This window comes from Grammomys surdaster, unplaced genomic scaffold, assembly GCF_004785775.1.
Source record: "Grammomys surdaster isolate TR1022 unplaced genomic scaffold, NIH_TR_1.0 193, whole genome shotgun sequence".
Lineage (NCBI taxonomy): Eukaryota > Metazoa > Chordata > Mammalia > Rodentia > Muridae > Grammomys > Grammomys surdaster.
Genome location: NW_021604638.1, coordinates 4,044,867 through 4,060,703, shown reverse-complemented (window position 1 = coordinate 4,060,703; position 15,837 = coordinate 4,044,867). Strand labels below are relative to the sequence as shown.

The 15,837-nt window shown below is 43.8% G+C and overlaps 1 protein-coding gene across 2 annotated transcripts in view; it reads left to right on the top strand.

Annotated features, from left to right (window-relative positions):
- The window catches only part of Dok5 (docking protein 5), a 147,476-nt gene that overhangs the window by 101,198 nt on the left and 30,441 nt on the right, over positions 1-15,837 (top strand). For both annotated transcript variants that reach the window (XM_028769740.1, XM_028769741.1), the window contains exons 5-6: positions 1,407-1,596; positions 9,737-9,872. In XM_028769740.1, coding sequence (XP_028625573.1) covers positions 1,407-1,596; positions 9,737-9,872 — 326 coding nt within the window. The remainder of the gene's footprint in view (positions 1-1,406; positions 1,597-9,736; positions 9,873-15,837) is intronic.

The following is a 15,837-nucleotide window of genomic DNA, read 5'->3' as shown; positions in this document are numbered from 1 at the left end:
CAAATGAACATCCATGCCTAAGGTTTCCTTTTTTTGCTGCCAGCTTTACGGGCTTGGGTTTTTTCTTATTATGGGTTCTTAAAAAACTCCAGTATTTCTCTGAAAGTATTTTATAATCTTATTCTGTAGGAATTCGCATAAGTACAATTAAATGGTTTCTCACCAAAAGCACGCTAGACAAGCGCTCCCCCACTGGTCTCTCTCTCTCCCCAGCCCCAGTAATTTATCTTATAGCAAATCAATTTGCCTCTAAGAGAATCCATTAACAATAATCCCCTTTACCTCTGACTCACTAAAACAATTTTATATTCATGGGTCCAGAACTCTCAAGGGACATATGTGTTTCATGATAGTTTCTAGAAAGCCCTCAACATTTGGTTATTGATAGTTTTAAATGAATTTAAAAAGTTAAATAACAGGTCCCTGAGCCCCATTCACGAACACTGTCTTGATATTACCATTTACCAACTTCAGATAAAATATAGAGATTTTGATGATTTCTCTTGTTATAGAACAGCTAATTTAGAACATTTCTAATATAAGATTGTTAGCACCACGCTATCTTGACAGATGTCTGGGGTCTACTGTAGAACGAGTAGATAGAGTTGTGCTTGCAGATGCTGTGGTATTTTTCTTCACATTTTATTTAGAGATTTTTTTTTTGACTCTGTAACTTCTTATGTTAATGAATTTTCTAAATAGAAATAATAAAAGCAATGTAACCGTGTGCAGGTGAGATCTTGTTTGCAGTCTTCGGCTAAATTAGTTGTCAGAATCTTGGCGACATTTTTAACAGTCACCCGGGAAGCAAAGGGCTATCTCTTTGCAGAGTTGGCTAAAGAAAACTCTTTGTTCAAACTCTAGGATATCCCTTGACATCTTCACAGTTACATGCTGTTACTGTGGAGCATGATTTAAATAATTTGCGGAACAGCTTTTATTGAGTTGATCATAGAATCGTAAGCTGACCACAGTGCTACTTTAGGACCCCAAATCACAGACACAGCCATCCCTTTGCACCTGTACCTTCTGTGAATAGGAAAGTGTAGGTGTAATTAATGTGTGCTCTGCCAGGGAGAAATTGCTTTTAGCGGTTTCACGTCTCTGGTCTTTTATTGGCATACTTTTTTTCCCCACGATGCAAATTGAAAAGGTCTACAAATGATCCTTATTCATGTAAATAGTGTTTAGTGTGTGTTGACACCCAGGGTGTATCATTATGTCGTGTAATAGCACCTGCATTTAAAAACTCATTTTTCTGTGACAGTTCATTTATAACTTTTATCTTCCTGAATGCTCCACCAAACCCTAGCATGTACATATTTCTTTAATGCTTTTGTGTTCCTGAGATGTCTTTGCTTTTTCATTTCTGGGGATTTTAGACTAACGTTTTGTTTTTCTCCCAGAGAGATTCAATGTGTATTTGATGCCATCTCCTACGCTAGATGTACATGGCGAGTGTGCCTTGCAGATTACATATGAGTACATCTGTCTCTGGGACATCCAGAATCCCAGAGTTAAACTCATCTCTTGGCCGCTAAGTGCCCTGCGGCGGTATGGACGTGACACCACGTGGTTCACTTTTGAGGCAGGGAGGTGAGTTCATGGCTTTTATTACACCCTTTCCCAGCATCTGCTTACCTCCTCCAGGTTCAGATCAGGGCGAATGGGCCAGAAGAACACTTTGGAAAATTCATAAACCAGTGTTTTATGACAAGGTTATAGCTCAGTGTTCAGGCACCTGGCATCCCTTCATCCCTAGGGAGGATCCCAACTCTTCGAAGATATGACATGAATTTTGTTCCTCCATTTGATGGCATTCCACAAACTGAGGCTGAGCTGGTAAACCGTACCACAGACGGGGATAAGCTAGCTAGAGGCCAGCTTCCTGTTGTTTGCACCTCTCCTGGTTGTAATTCAATAGTTCTCTATGTGAACTAACAGGATAGATCGTACATGTAAGGACCACTGACGTTTCTCAAGTTACAGCTAACTGAGGTCCATCTTAGCTACTCCAGTAGAAAGGCTTGAATGATGGAGTGCTTCATTCTAAATCTCATTTGTTGAGAGTCCGTGAGCCCTCTTAGGGCTCCCAGTTACTCCCCTTAGAGGAACATGCAGGAGTGAAGAGAAGACAGTTCCGATCCAGTGAATCAAGCCTACAAAGAGACCCTGCTGGTCAGTGAGTCATTTTACTCCCACCTACACCCCCACTCTTTCTCCCTAAGAGTTCAAGTTCCTTGCAAAGGCACAAAACAGCCACCTTTTGTGGTTTGAACTTTCAAGTGTCTCCAGTTTTAAGAAACAGGAGACCACCTAACTATTCAGCCCTCTAACCTGGAAAAGGAAGGACTTCACAAACCTGACTCCCCGACTGAGGAATTGTGGGTACTTGATGGCTTTGGGGGAGGTAGAGTCAGTTTTCTTTAAGGGTGTGGTTTCCGGTAGGTGGACCCTACTCCAGTGGATGGCCTTACAGCCACGAGCTTATAAACAGCACACATTGGATAAGAGGCTATTTAAAAAAAACAAACAGCAAACGTGCTGGAGACACCACATTGAATGGTAGGTTGGGAGATAGGGCGCTGGGAGTGAATCTGGGAGGAGTGGGAGGAGTAGGGGTTAATAGGATCAAAGTACATAGAATGGAATTCTCAAAGAATTAATAAAAATGCCATATTAGAAATGAAACATAAGCCCCTGGTGTGTGTTAAAATTACTCTGAAGTAACAAAGCATTTAAGATAGATGGCTAAAGTTGATAGTTCCTCTACAGGAAATGATGCTGATTTAAAGAGAGCAAAAATGAGAAGTTCTGATCACTACCTGGTCCTCCAGCTCATGTGAACCAATGGGAGTAGTGCTCCCTCTGGGTCAGTCAGTTCACCTCCTCTTAAGTATGTAGCCTGAGTCTATAAAACTTACTTTTTGGAACTATGATCAATTTAATGTTTTTCCCAACATTCTAAAAATTAAAAACGGTTTTTCTCTTCCATATGCAGTTCTTCTTTGGTCTGTTTTCTTTCTTTTTGGCTTTGTTGTTTTCTTGTTTTCAATTGTTTTTGAAACAGTATACCATGTAGCCCAGGCAACTCTCAAACTTGAGCTTTTGGTCTTACTGCCTTCCATTCCTAAGTACCAAGGTGACAGATGTGCACCACACACATATGAGCTGTTTTACTTTCAAGGACATAGAAGTGAGTTGGTGCTTCTCCTGGGAAGCAAAGGTCATGGATTAGAAGATAAAACCTTCCCATTGAGACTGGCACTCCTTTATCTCAATGACTGTCTACTGTTTATATGGAAGTTCTTATGGGAAACTAAGAACTTGCTTGGGTGAACTGGCATGCTTCCTCTCCAGTCTCCTTATATTCTGTCAGGACTTCTGGAGCAGGGTAGGGGCTTTCTCAATACAGGGAGGGCAAACACAAGGTAGTAAATGGCACTACTTCACTGAAATGCAAATAGAGATGGAATTGTATTACTACCCTCACAAGCTAGAAAATAAGACCATTTAATGTTCCCCCAAGTGTGGAGCTTTCATATCTGCCTTATTTTATTAGTAAAGATAATTTCCTCCTTGGTTATGTTTAGATATCTACAACACAAAGCAGTTTGGTCATAACTGAGGCTATGTCCTGTCCCCTCACTTTCAGAATCAAGCAGAGGTAAGGCTCACCCCAGGCACTGCTCTTACACTGCAAATTGGAGGTGTGAAATAAAGTTCCATTTCTTCTGTGCCATGGATCTAGGAACAGTGGGAGTTACACTTCTATGGCCGTCTGTACACGAGGACAGCATAACACCCATCTCATAACAGTGGCATTAAGATTAAATAGAGGTACTGGAAAGAACCCCTGGGACAGATTCCAGAAACTAGGAGGCAGCTGAATCGACCTAAAGTGACAAAGCAAAAACATCCACTGTCCCTCATGACTTAGGGTCTTGGAGTAGAGATGGCTTCAGGCATGGCTTGATTCAGTGCTCAGTTGACTGAACTCAGTTTCATTGGAGAGCCTTGATTCTTCTAGCTTCTATTTCCTGGATGTTCTGGTGATTTCTGGGAACTTAGGAGTCTTTGCAGACATGAGCCAATGGGAGAGAGAGATGGATAACCAGAATACATTGACCATTATATCCAATATGACTCCAGCTCTGTCCTAAGCACACTCTACAAAGCTCACAAGACGGGAACAGAACGGGGAATGTCTCCCAAGGCATAGAGCTTGCTAGGCAGCACTGGGCTTGCTGCCTTGAAAGGGAAGAGATGTGAGGTTTCAAAACCACTATGTGTGTCCAACATAGGTTCACTTGTTCTAAGTTAAAAGGGCCAAGGGAGGTCATTTTGTTCATATGTGTGTTTGTGGTAGTATGAGTATGTGATGTGTATGTGTATATGACGTGTTTGTGTGTGTACATGATGTGCATGTTTGTGTCTGTGGAAGTATGTATATGTGTATATGTGTGTCTGTGGTATATGTGTACGCATATATATATATGTATATATATATACATACATATATACATATATATGTGTGTGTAAGTATGTGTATGTGATATGTATGGGCATGTGTGTGTCTATGGTACTATGTGTATGGATATGTGTCTGTGTCTGAGGGTATATGTGTGTCTATGGTAGTGTGTGTGTGTGTGTGTGTGTGTGTGTGTGTGTGTGTGTAGTAGCAGCAGTAGTAGATCCCTTTGGAGGCCAGAAGAGGGCATCAGATCCTCTAGGGCTGAAGTGACAGGTGCACAGGTGGTTGGCACCTCTATATCATCTATAATCTTGCCAGCACCTCATTCCTTACTTATGAAGCCATCCTGACATGTTCAGGGAAGGCCCCCGTCAGCGAATCACAGACTTCGGAAGAGCTTCCTGATTTGATATTCCTCCTGCCCCTGTGCTAGTGTATTAACGCCTTCAGCTTGGATATAGTTTGGGAACCCCCATTTGCTCTTTTCTTTTGGACCCTGGACACATGTAAACAGAGCCATCTGCCTTTCCTGGGTAGCTGCTGGGTGGGGCTAAGCCTCTGTGACCTTCTACCTGTATGTGTCCCTTTTATCTCCCAGGATAAGTAGATTCAACCCTATTGCCATTTTTTCCCTTGAAGAAATTTGAAGATGAAGTATAAAAATTGTAATACTTGTGATTGCACAAAGATTTCCCCCGGCAATCAAAAATAACAATTAACGTATTCTAGAGACCTAAATGTATGTTGCTCCTTTTGTCTGAGGTGTCTGTCTGTAGCCTGCTTTCTTCTCTTCTGGAGCTCTGACATCTCACTTATGCACATCAACCTGTCAGAGGCCTGAGTTTTCTATGGGAAGATCCAACTGGCAGAGCGTTCTTGGGGCAGCTACAACCCCATGGAACCTTTCCAGAAGTGCCATTGTTCAGAGAAGGGTGGCAGGTGTCCAGTGAGCTTCCCTTTAATGTTTGGAGCGGGCTGCTGGCTTTACATGCTTCAGTGTCAGGCTCTGCCTCGTCTCCGAATAATTTAAATTAATACCCTGGGTCTCGCCTCTGCAGGAGTGAGAGAGGCTCAGGAGACATTCGGCAGAATGTGCTAAATAATTTTCCACACATGAATGCCTTTCTTTACTGGAGAGAGAGAGAGAGAGAGAGAGAGAGAGAGAGAGAGAGAGAGAGAGAAAGAGAGAGAGAGAGAGAGAGACTCTCTTAGGCCTTTGACATCATTTAAAAAGAAATTTTAGGCATACCAAGAAAGGTAGAAACTTGAGTCCCATGCGCAGATGCTTCCCTTAAGCGTATGAAAAGGGTTTTTGCTTGGGGTGTGGGGCCATCTGAACAGACTAGGAAAATAAGTAATAGGTTTTCAAATAGCTTATACTAAATGCACACTTACCAGTGAGCTCACATTGTATGAAGAAGTTGGACTTTCTTCTAACCGAAGAGCCTATAAATAAAACAAAAGCCGCAGTGATGTCTCCTGGATACTCATGGCTGGTATTCTTGGTTCAAACCACCGAGCATTCTCTAACGTCTGTTTCATGGATGGTTCATTTCTTATTATCAAGGAAGAAAAAGGGAAGCAGGCAGGGTATCTTTCTTTTCGCCATGTTGAAGAGAGGATTTCAAATAGAATGCTGGGTTTTGTATGCAGACCTGCTCAGGAAAAACAAAACCCTTTTCTTCAACCACAAAATGAAAACGATGATGTCCTAGTTTTCATCATGTTGTGATAAGATGCTCTGACCAAAAGTCATCCTCAAGACCGGACTCACTTCTGAGACCAAGCGTGAGTTCAGGCCAAGGTCTGGTGCTCGACTTCTGATCTCAAGTGTGTGTCCAGGCCCCTTACCCAGGCATGTTACATCCTCGCCATCTTCAGTTAGACCGGCATCCATGACGGTGTTCTAGGATGTGGTCCCCACCTTCCCTCTGAGATAAAGATGTGATGAGACATTCTTCCAAGAGCATCCAAGCTAAAACCAATGGGTGAAGAGAAAGGAGGAAGGGGGTCAAAGGATGCCAACTCATCTGGTTCTGTTGCCCTTCCTGCTCCTCCATGCATGAATCCCTGAGGAAGTTTTTCTTCTGTGATTTTTGAAGAGCTGACCAGCCAGCACTGCCCTGCTGGGTTATGTAAAGCCATTAGTCTGCTTGATGTGTTTTTCTTTTTATTGCCTTGGGACCTTCCCCCACTGTGCTGTTTTGTCAAGGCCTACAGCAACATTTTAACATGTGGAGAGGATGCTGATGAAACAGCTCTAAGCCAATCAGTCAGACAAAGCAAGCGGGATGGGAGGGCTTGCTCACCAAGATTAGAAGAGGTCCTGAAGGGAATTGTGTGAGAAGCCTAGGTTTTGTCAGTTCCCCACTGTGTGGGCCATGCAGTACAACTAAAGGACACGCATCATTTACTAAACAGAGAAGAAAATTCCGACATTCAAACCGTGGGTCTGTTTTACTGAGAGACATGAAAGCATGCCAAGGATGAAGTTTTGATGCCGTAGCCATTTTGATACCCTTTGGTCCTTTGTTTTTGATCCCAGCATCTAAAAGATTTAAATGATACCACTAAAGAAAGGCTCTGTACTATGTTTTTCAAAAGGAGACATTGGATGGGGCTGGGAATACAGCTCCATTGTAGAAAACTTACCTACCATGCACAAAGCCTTGGATTTGCACCCAACCACCTGCTGAAATTGAGCATCGTGACTCACTCCTGTAAACCCAGCACTCGGGAGGAGGAGGCTGTAGATCGATCAGCAGTTTGAACCCATCCTTGAGTACATATTGAATTGGAAGACAGAAGGGGATGGAGACATCCTATCTCAAGATAAACAAGTAAAAATTCAGGCATTGTCCAAAAGGGTCACTTTTTCTTCAGAGTTGCTCTTGGCAGTTGATGAGTGACAATGTAGAGAGAGTGTTGTCCTGTGAGCATTGTACTCTTCATTGTCGTGTGAGCATTGTTTTCTTTACTGTCCTGTGAGCATCAGGTACAAAGAACAGGAAGGAAGCATTAGCACAGAGGCTGACCTACGATCAGTTCATATTATCGGTAGATGCATGATTCTGTAATAACTGAAACTACGTTTCCTACTGTGAGTTTTAGTTAAAGCAAAACAAGCCTTTAAAGACCCCTGGAACACCTCAACCACCCTACTACAGGAGCTTTGGAGCGATGGAGCCTTCTTGCTCTCAAGGGACAGGGGAAACAGTAGGTGACTTCTTTCCCTTAAAGAGTCAATTAAGGTTAATTCTTCCCCTTAATAATTCAAATTCATATACTTATGCTTGTGTGTGTGTGAGGGGGGGAGAAGTGAAAAAAAATCACAAAACCTGATAGAACTTTGTGGAAGGAGGCAGAATCAAGGGTTTATGGTGGCTTAGATGCAAAGGTGCTGAGACTGGAGTTTTCGGTGGTAATATATGTCTTCATGAAACAAATGTCACTGAAGAGTGTCTTGGATCTCACCTTTAGCATTTTATTGGATGGGTACAACGTAGTGATTAAAATCCCACCGTCAGCTTTATTGACATTAATTTCTTGATGTTGACTGATCGACACGAAACTTTCTCCCCTCCCCCAGCACCCCTTCCCCTTTTCTTATAAATTCATATTTATGACATTTAATATAAGGAATATTTGCCATTATTAGGCTCTACCGTATAGCTGTGGTACTGGGCTAACTACGAAGACTTAGACTGACATATATTTCCTTGTTCTATGGCATTAATTGTGCCTACTGGACAAGACTCAGAAACAACAACAGCTTGAGCCGGAAACTTCCTTAGCTTCCTTATTGTGTTACACAGTTTGTCAGACATGACCACAACTTAAGCAGTAAGTAAGGCAGTGTTCACACTCTCAGCAAGCGGTTCTGAGGTAGAAAGAGGGGGGCGTCAGAGAATCAGATCCTTTGGAGTGAACGGACAGATATAAACCCTTACCATTGTTGAATATGTATCCATACTAGAGCCCTTGCAGTGTTGCTGCCTGTGATTTTATTCAAATTCTTTAAGAAAGGGATAGTGGGGCTGGAGCCCAGCAGCTAAGGGTACTGGCTGCCCTTATAGAGGACTCAGGATTGATTCTCACCATCCACATGGTGGCTCATAACAATCTGTAACTCCAGTTCTAGGGGAACCAGTTCCCTCTTCTGACCTCCAAGCGCACCAAGCATGAGTGTGGTGCACACACAAGCAAGCAAAATACCCATACACATAAAATAAATATTTTTAAATTCAAATATTCATAGTAATTAAATACATTTTCATATGGATATGTATCCATATGGAAATATATTAAATTACTAAGATATAATATATTATATTTGTATAAATATTTAGTATAAATAATATACTAAAATATTTGTTCTTGCCTAATGGTGCCTGGCCAGCTCCCTTTATCAGTTTGTTTCTGGATTTTTTCAGTCTGAGGTAGATTTTCTCAATGCTTAGCATCAGTCACCAAACCTGTATACACTGTTTTCCTCAAAGAATTTCCCACATGTCCCACACATCAATTCAGCAGGGCAATGCTCCTTAAGGAAGATCGATAGGCTGCATTTCATGCAGCCTGTTGGCCGGAAGCTGGACCATAATTTGATCTGAGGTTTTGGAAATGAAAGAACCCTTAAGGCTATTGTCTACAGGGGAAGTTAGAACAGTTGGGAAGAGAGACAGAACCCCCTCTTCACCCTGGAACTTACAGCCCGAATAATGACTTTTTTGCTCCTGGAGTGGTGGGGAAGTGGGGGAGGAAGGGACCTGTGCCACAGGGTCCCCTTTGGAGTAGAAAGGTGAAAAATAGCATTATTCCTGAGGATGGAGAAATAGCACTTACCTTCTACTTCCATTAAAAAAACAAAAACAACAACAACAAAAACCACCACCGATCAGTGCACATGAGCCAGGCGTGCTGATCCCCGCCCGCTGTTATAATAACTAATTAGACGTTGACCACTTTGCTGTAGTTAATTTTATTTAGTGAATGTGTACATGGGCTATAACCACATTAAGAGCACATGGTCTCAAGCTCTCGGTACAATGCCAAGTCTGTCGGCATCCCTTCAATCCCAGCACTCAGGAGGCAAACATGCAGAGCTGTTGCAAGTTCGAGGTCAAGGTGGGCTACATCGAGTTCTAGGCCAGCAAGGGCTACATAGCAGGACCCTGTGTCAAAAGTAAATGTGTGAAGTCTCAGTGTGTCGGCCTTCCGAGAGCCAGGTTTCCAGAAATCTCTCGTTTTTTGTCTTTACAGGATGTGTGAGACTGGTGAAGGATTATTTATTTTTCAAACACGAGACGGCGAGGCCATTTACCAGAAGGTCCACTCTGCTGCCTTGGCCATAGCTGAACAGCACGAACGGTTGCTGCAGAGCGTGAAAAATTCAATGGTATGTCTGGCATGTCTGTCTTCTTTCTGTCCAGCGCACACCACTACAGAGTGTGGTCTGGGAATGGATACGCTGAACAACACGGCCCGCTTCACAGATAGACGCAGTTGGTTTGTTTCTTTACTTAACACCGTAGGACGTGGGGTGAATGCTACCCTTAGACTTCTCAGTGTGACCAACTGGTAAACCATCCATACATGAATCCACCTGCTCTGTCTTTAATCATTACATGTGGATATTTGCACGTATTGTACACAGCCTGGAGGATGCCTACTGACAGCGGTGTTTTCGATTTCAAATGAGTGAGTTTATCAAGCAGGTAGCAAGCATTTGTAAGGAGAAACCAAACAGGAAGTGTGGCAGGTAGAGAGAAGCAGCAGAGAGGTGGCAAAATATCACATCAGGTGCTTATGACATCGGCAGAGAAACCTGGGACAGCCTGGCTGAGAGCCAGCAAGGGAAGCAACATCAAACTGCAGCTTACATCACACAACAGAAATCACTTGGGAACTCCCATTTGGGGCGTCCAGAAGAGATTTTCTCTTGTTGAGTGAGTGTCTGGCTTCCTTTCTGCTCCTACCTCAGGCATTTTTTTACACCCCGGGATAAACAGTAGTGATGTCTGTTGGGAATGGTTTGCCAACTGTTCTCAAGATTGCATTATACCCTGAGCTACTTGCTGCTTCTCTCTCTACATAAGAGAATCAAGGATCACTGGATGGGGCGTTTTAGAGGACACTTTGAGATAAATGTGCCTAGGACTGAAGAGGAGGGGACTTTTCACTAAGCTTAAACAGCAAGTGATGGTTCACAAACATTAACATTGACACGAGGGTCTGTCAATATCTATAGACTCAACGATGCAGCTTTCGAGCCTCTGCGTGTGTACACATAGCTTTATCAGAGGTTTTTATCTCCTGGCCAACAAATGTGGCTAGGCGCGTGTGTGTGTGTGTGTGTGTGTGTGTTTGGAACACCCCTTTTTTGCCTTGCATGCTGCTGGGAACTCTTAACTGGAAGAGACTACTATAATTCTTCAGTATCTTATAGAAGGAGAGGAAAGCTTTCTAGAACTCTTTAAGGTTTTTATTTGTCTTGTTTGAGTCTTTTAAGACAAAGCCCTGGGTTCTGGCACTCACCATGTAGACCAGGCAGACCTTGAATTCAGAGAGATCTACTTGCCTTTGCCTTCCAAGTGCTGTGATTAAAGGTGTTCATCACCAAACCTGGTTCTTTTATTTTTATTTTAAATTGCGGGCATGCGCACATGCATGTGGTGTGTGTGTGTGTGTGTGTGTGTGTGTGTGTGTGTGCACGTGCGCGCTCCCTCGTTTCTGGCTTGTGTCTGCATGTAAGCACAGCAGTTGCCCATGGATGCCAGGAGAGGGCATCAGATACCCTGGAGCTGGAGTTACGGAGTTATAGACAATTGTGAGTAGCCCAACATAGGTGCTGGGTGAGAGGAATTGAGTTCCAGTCCTCTACAAGAGCCATAAACCCTCTTAACTGCTGAGCCATCTCTCCAGACTCAAATATCAAGAAATCTTTAAAAAGAAACACAAAGGATAAAAAATGCCTCGGAGACAATAAAAACAGAAAGGGTTCCTTTGGCATTACTTGGGGGGTTTGATTATGATTTGAAACTGTGTGTATAACTTTTGTTTTGGGGGCAGGCTTCATGGGGCCAGAGCTCACTGTTGAAAGAGGGAAGAGAACCAGGAGAGAGCTACATCTGTTGGACCAAGGGTCCGATGCATAATCATAGGTACATTTTAGAGGCGGTTGTGGAGGTACAAGCCGTGAGGCCTGATGGGAATTAAGAGGGTGGGAGAGACACTTTGTATGGGGGAGATGATTTGCCAGATATTTGATTAAACATTATTCTGGTGTAGCTGTGAGGATGTTTTTGGATGAGATGGTGTTTTAATATTTTTTAAAAATTTTATCTTCTGTGCGCTGGTGTTTAGCCTGTGTGTCTATGTGTCAGATCTCCCAGAGCTGGAATTATAGACAGCTGTGAACCACCATGTGGGTGCTGGGAATTGAACCTGAGTCCTTTGAGAGAGCAGCCAGTACTCTTAGCCATGGAGTCATCTCTCCAGCCCTGTATTTTAATATTTTTGATTGGTAATTTGAGGAAACAAATTTGCCTTCTTGGGCATTAGAGAGCGTCACTCCGCTGGTTGGAGGCCTGGATAGCTCAAAAGTAGAATGAGCCATTCTTTGCTTGATGGTCTTGAGCTGGGGCATTGGTCTCTTGTCCTGAGACTCAGACTTGCATTGACAGCATGGATGCTCATGGATCTCAGCCTTCACGTCACAGAGCGAGATCCCTTCACCTTCGTAATGACACAAACCTGTTGTGGTTCTCTCCCCATCTTTCTCTCTCTCACCCTCTCTTTCCATTCACTGTTCCTCTTCTCCTCCCTCATTAAGTTAACCACCATGGAGTAGACACAGCTAATGCACACTCAGGCTGTCACTGTCACTTGTGCTCACGATGGCTGCCTCGTAGTCAAACCTAGTTCCAACACCAGTGTGGCACTGTGGCAGCTCTGTGGAGTGCAGCATGGCACTGTGGCAGCTCTGTGGAGTGCATCAAAGTTCTAGATTTTTCTAAGCCGTAGCTTTCTGCTTCACCGAGTGAGAAAAATAGTAAAAATCTATGTTTACAGGCTTGTAAGGCATTTGACACAGGCCACTGCTGAGCAGATCCATCGGTTCAGGCTGATCTCAACAACAGTTGCATCTAACATCATTCGTCTGTCTGTCTGTCTGTCTGTCTGTCTGTCTGTCTGTCTGTCTGTCTGTCTATCAGCATTGAGAAGTAGAGTGTGATGCAATATGCTAGTTTAGGTCACAGACAACTGTAGGGCACTACAAGAAAAGCCATGTTCACCACAAAATCCACACATCACTGAAGTGTTTTGGACAAAGGAACATTGACCAGAGACAGCAAGTCCTCTTGCTTCTGCCACGCAGCAAGATACCCATTGTCAACTTTTGAGTGGGGCGCTTCCGGTATTTTAACCTGTCAGCGTATAACAAGCGGAACTGTATCGGACTCATGACTTAAAGTTAGCCTTTAGTAAGCAAACAACCTTGAGCGTTGGTCTTCCCTTTCCACCTTGCTTGAGGTGGGGTTTCTTCAGGATAAGTGGCCTGGAAGGTTCTGGGCAGTCTCCCATTTCCACCTTTGTATCCTGTGAGAACACTGGGGATGACAAGCGGCTGCTTCTACACATGATTTTATGTTCAGTCTGGGGATTCAAACTCAAGTTCTCATGCATTTTCTATAACAAGTGTTTGCTGAGCCGTTACACCAAACCATAGCTATCTTTTCTGAAAAAGTCTTATGTGACATCCATGTATTCATACAGCAAGCGTCTGTCTCATATCTTTCTACACTATATAGTGGGTTCTTTTAGTAAATACATATATGTCTACTATCTGTAGTTATTCCATTAATTTTTAAAGGTATTCTTAAGGGGATGGACATAGAGCTTGACAGTTAAGAGTACTGACTGCTCTTCCAGAGGACCTAGTTTCAGTTCCCAGCACCCGGAGTGTGGTCACAACCATCTGTAACTCCAGTTCCAAGGGATTTGATGTCCTCTTCTGGACTCTATGGGCATCAGAAATACAAATGGTTTACCAGTCCACCTACAGGAGAAAACCTTGTACACAGGAAATAAGATAAGATAAAATAAGTAAAATAAAATAAACTAAAAAACCTTAAAGTTCAGTACAGTGCTCAATCTGTTGACACTGACAACTGCTTGAAGTTCCAACATTCAACCAGAGACTGAATGCTTTGAAAGATTTGATTTTTTTCACCCCAGATGACCTTCCATCAAAACTTTCTTTTGGCAACATGGACTCATGGTATATCTCTTTGTCCTTATACTTTCTATGTGCGGCAGTAAGGATAATTCAGTGGACGGCTGAAGGATGATAAATGGTAGAGGGAGAAACAGACAGCACTGCAGGCTGAGCGTTGCCTCTGGCCTGAGGGTGGGGATGGGAGTGCTCCTGACTTACCTGCTTTCTTATTGGATGCTTGTCAGGTCCTAAGGAAGTTTTGGTGAGCTCCTCTTATTTGAAAAGTCCTAATTAGCATGAATCAGTCTTGGGAAGGTGGACAGGGATGACGGTGTGCACACTTTCTCATTTTCCACCTTCTCATTATTCCCGCTAAAATTAACCAGGGGTATGAGTGATTCATTCAATCATCCCTCTGAAAATTTAACTAGAAAATAATGTCATTTGCCCTTAATTTGCTGCGCGCTCTGCAAGTTCCAGGAGGGACGTGTGGCTTTCAGGGGGTGGGTATTGTTTCAGATGAAATGAGGAAAGCAACCAAATAGGATCTGAGTGACATGGCAGTTAAGCCGGGGATTGTGGGAAGCCAAACACTAGTGTACTTTAATCAGAGGAGCGCAGGGGAACAGAGGAGAACGCACCTGTCCTGGGGTTAGTGTTTTGGTTTCCTGTGCCTAAGGTTGCAGTCACACAGAACCCAACCCTATTCTCTCCTAGAGATGACATTTGCCCTCCTACCGGCCAGCTTCTGAAGTAGCCAGCCTTGTAACTGGCAGAGGTGGTGACAATCCCTCTAGCCTTAGCCTCTTTGTTAGGAAATCCAAGTTCTCTGAACACCTGTTGCCTCTGTAAAGCCCCAGCAACTGCATCCACAGTGGAGCCAGTGGGGACCACTCTAGTCAGAGGCTATAGCCTTGGCTGGATCATCTCAGTGATCCTGAATCCCAGAGTTCATCAAGATGAGGCTGTGGGTTGGATGGTAGGAATGATTATTAAGGTAGGCTGACTTGCCACTCTCTGTATTACGAGGAAAGAAGATGGTTCAGGCCACAGTGAAATGGCCAGCCAAGCCCGCCCTCTGCAGACAGACTTGGGTACCTCTGTCTTCTGAAGTGCCCCCTGCTTTTTAGGTTGTCACACTCAGCCAGGAGACTTCCTGTCCACACTGTGGTCAGGTGCTCTCTAATCTGGATTAGTAAGTGAATAGTTTTCTATTGCTGCATAGCAAGATGTCAGCTCTCAGGAGCCACAAAGCAGCACGCATGGCTGTTCATTGGGAGTGCTGGGCGGAACCCAGGGCACACACACGCACCATCTCTGTTTGAGTGGGTCTGGGCTTTGAGCTTAGCATAAACCCTCTGCCTCTGTTTCTTCTCCAAGTGTTGCATGCTGTCAGTTAAGCGATGACCTCATTCGGAGGTGAGAAGGGAAAGGGGTGACTCCCAAGATTGCGTGGTGATTGGGGGATGTTGTCTCCTGTCGGCGTGCAGTACAATTTAGAGCCTCAGTTACTTACCAGTGAGGCAATGACAGTTCTTTGTCACCTGGGTCTCTACCATGCAGCCACTTTGCTCATCAAATTTGACAGTAGAGTGTTTCTTGCAAGGTAGATGCCACAATCCCACTGGGGACAATGGTGGAAAGACCACCCCATTTTCCTGACACACTGAACCCCAGATCCCGTCCCCTACCCACAGTCATGGAGAGACTGACAAGGGTATGGACCTCAGGAATGGCAGACAGTAGGGCCACCTTAGTGTCTGCCTCCTAGTCTCCTCGTCAGTGATTTGACTCTCCTTTTCTCATTCTGTTTGCCAGTCATTCCACACATCTTTTGAGGCCCTGCGTGGCTCTCTGCTCATTGGTGGTATTCTTACTGCCATTTATCCAGCCTCCTGAGATAAGTCAGGGACTGTACCTGGATTTCTCTAAGCACTTGTAATAATGCACTCATTCATTCCTCTCGATCACTTCTTCATGCATAAATGTCTTCTGAGGACCTACTAAGTTGTATGATATCATGCAGATTATAATGTTAGATAGTGTGTCCCAAGGTCCCTTGGGCCCTACACTGGAAGAGACTGCTTCATTCGTGATTTTGACCTGGAAGAACTAAACGACCACCTCCTGCTGTACACATGAG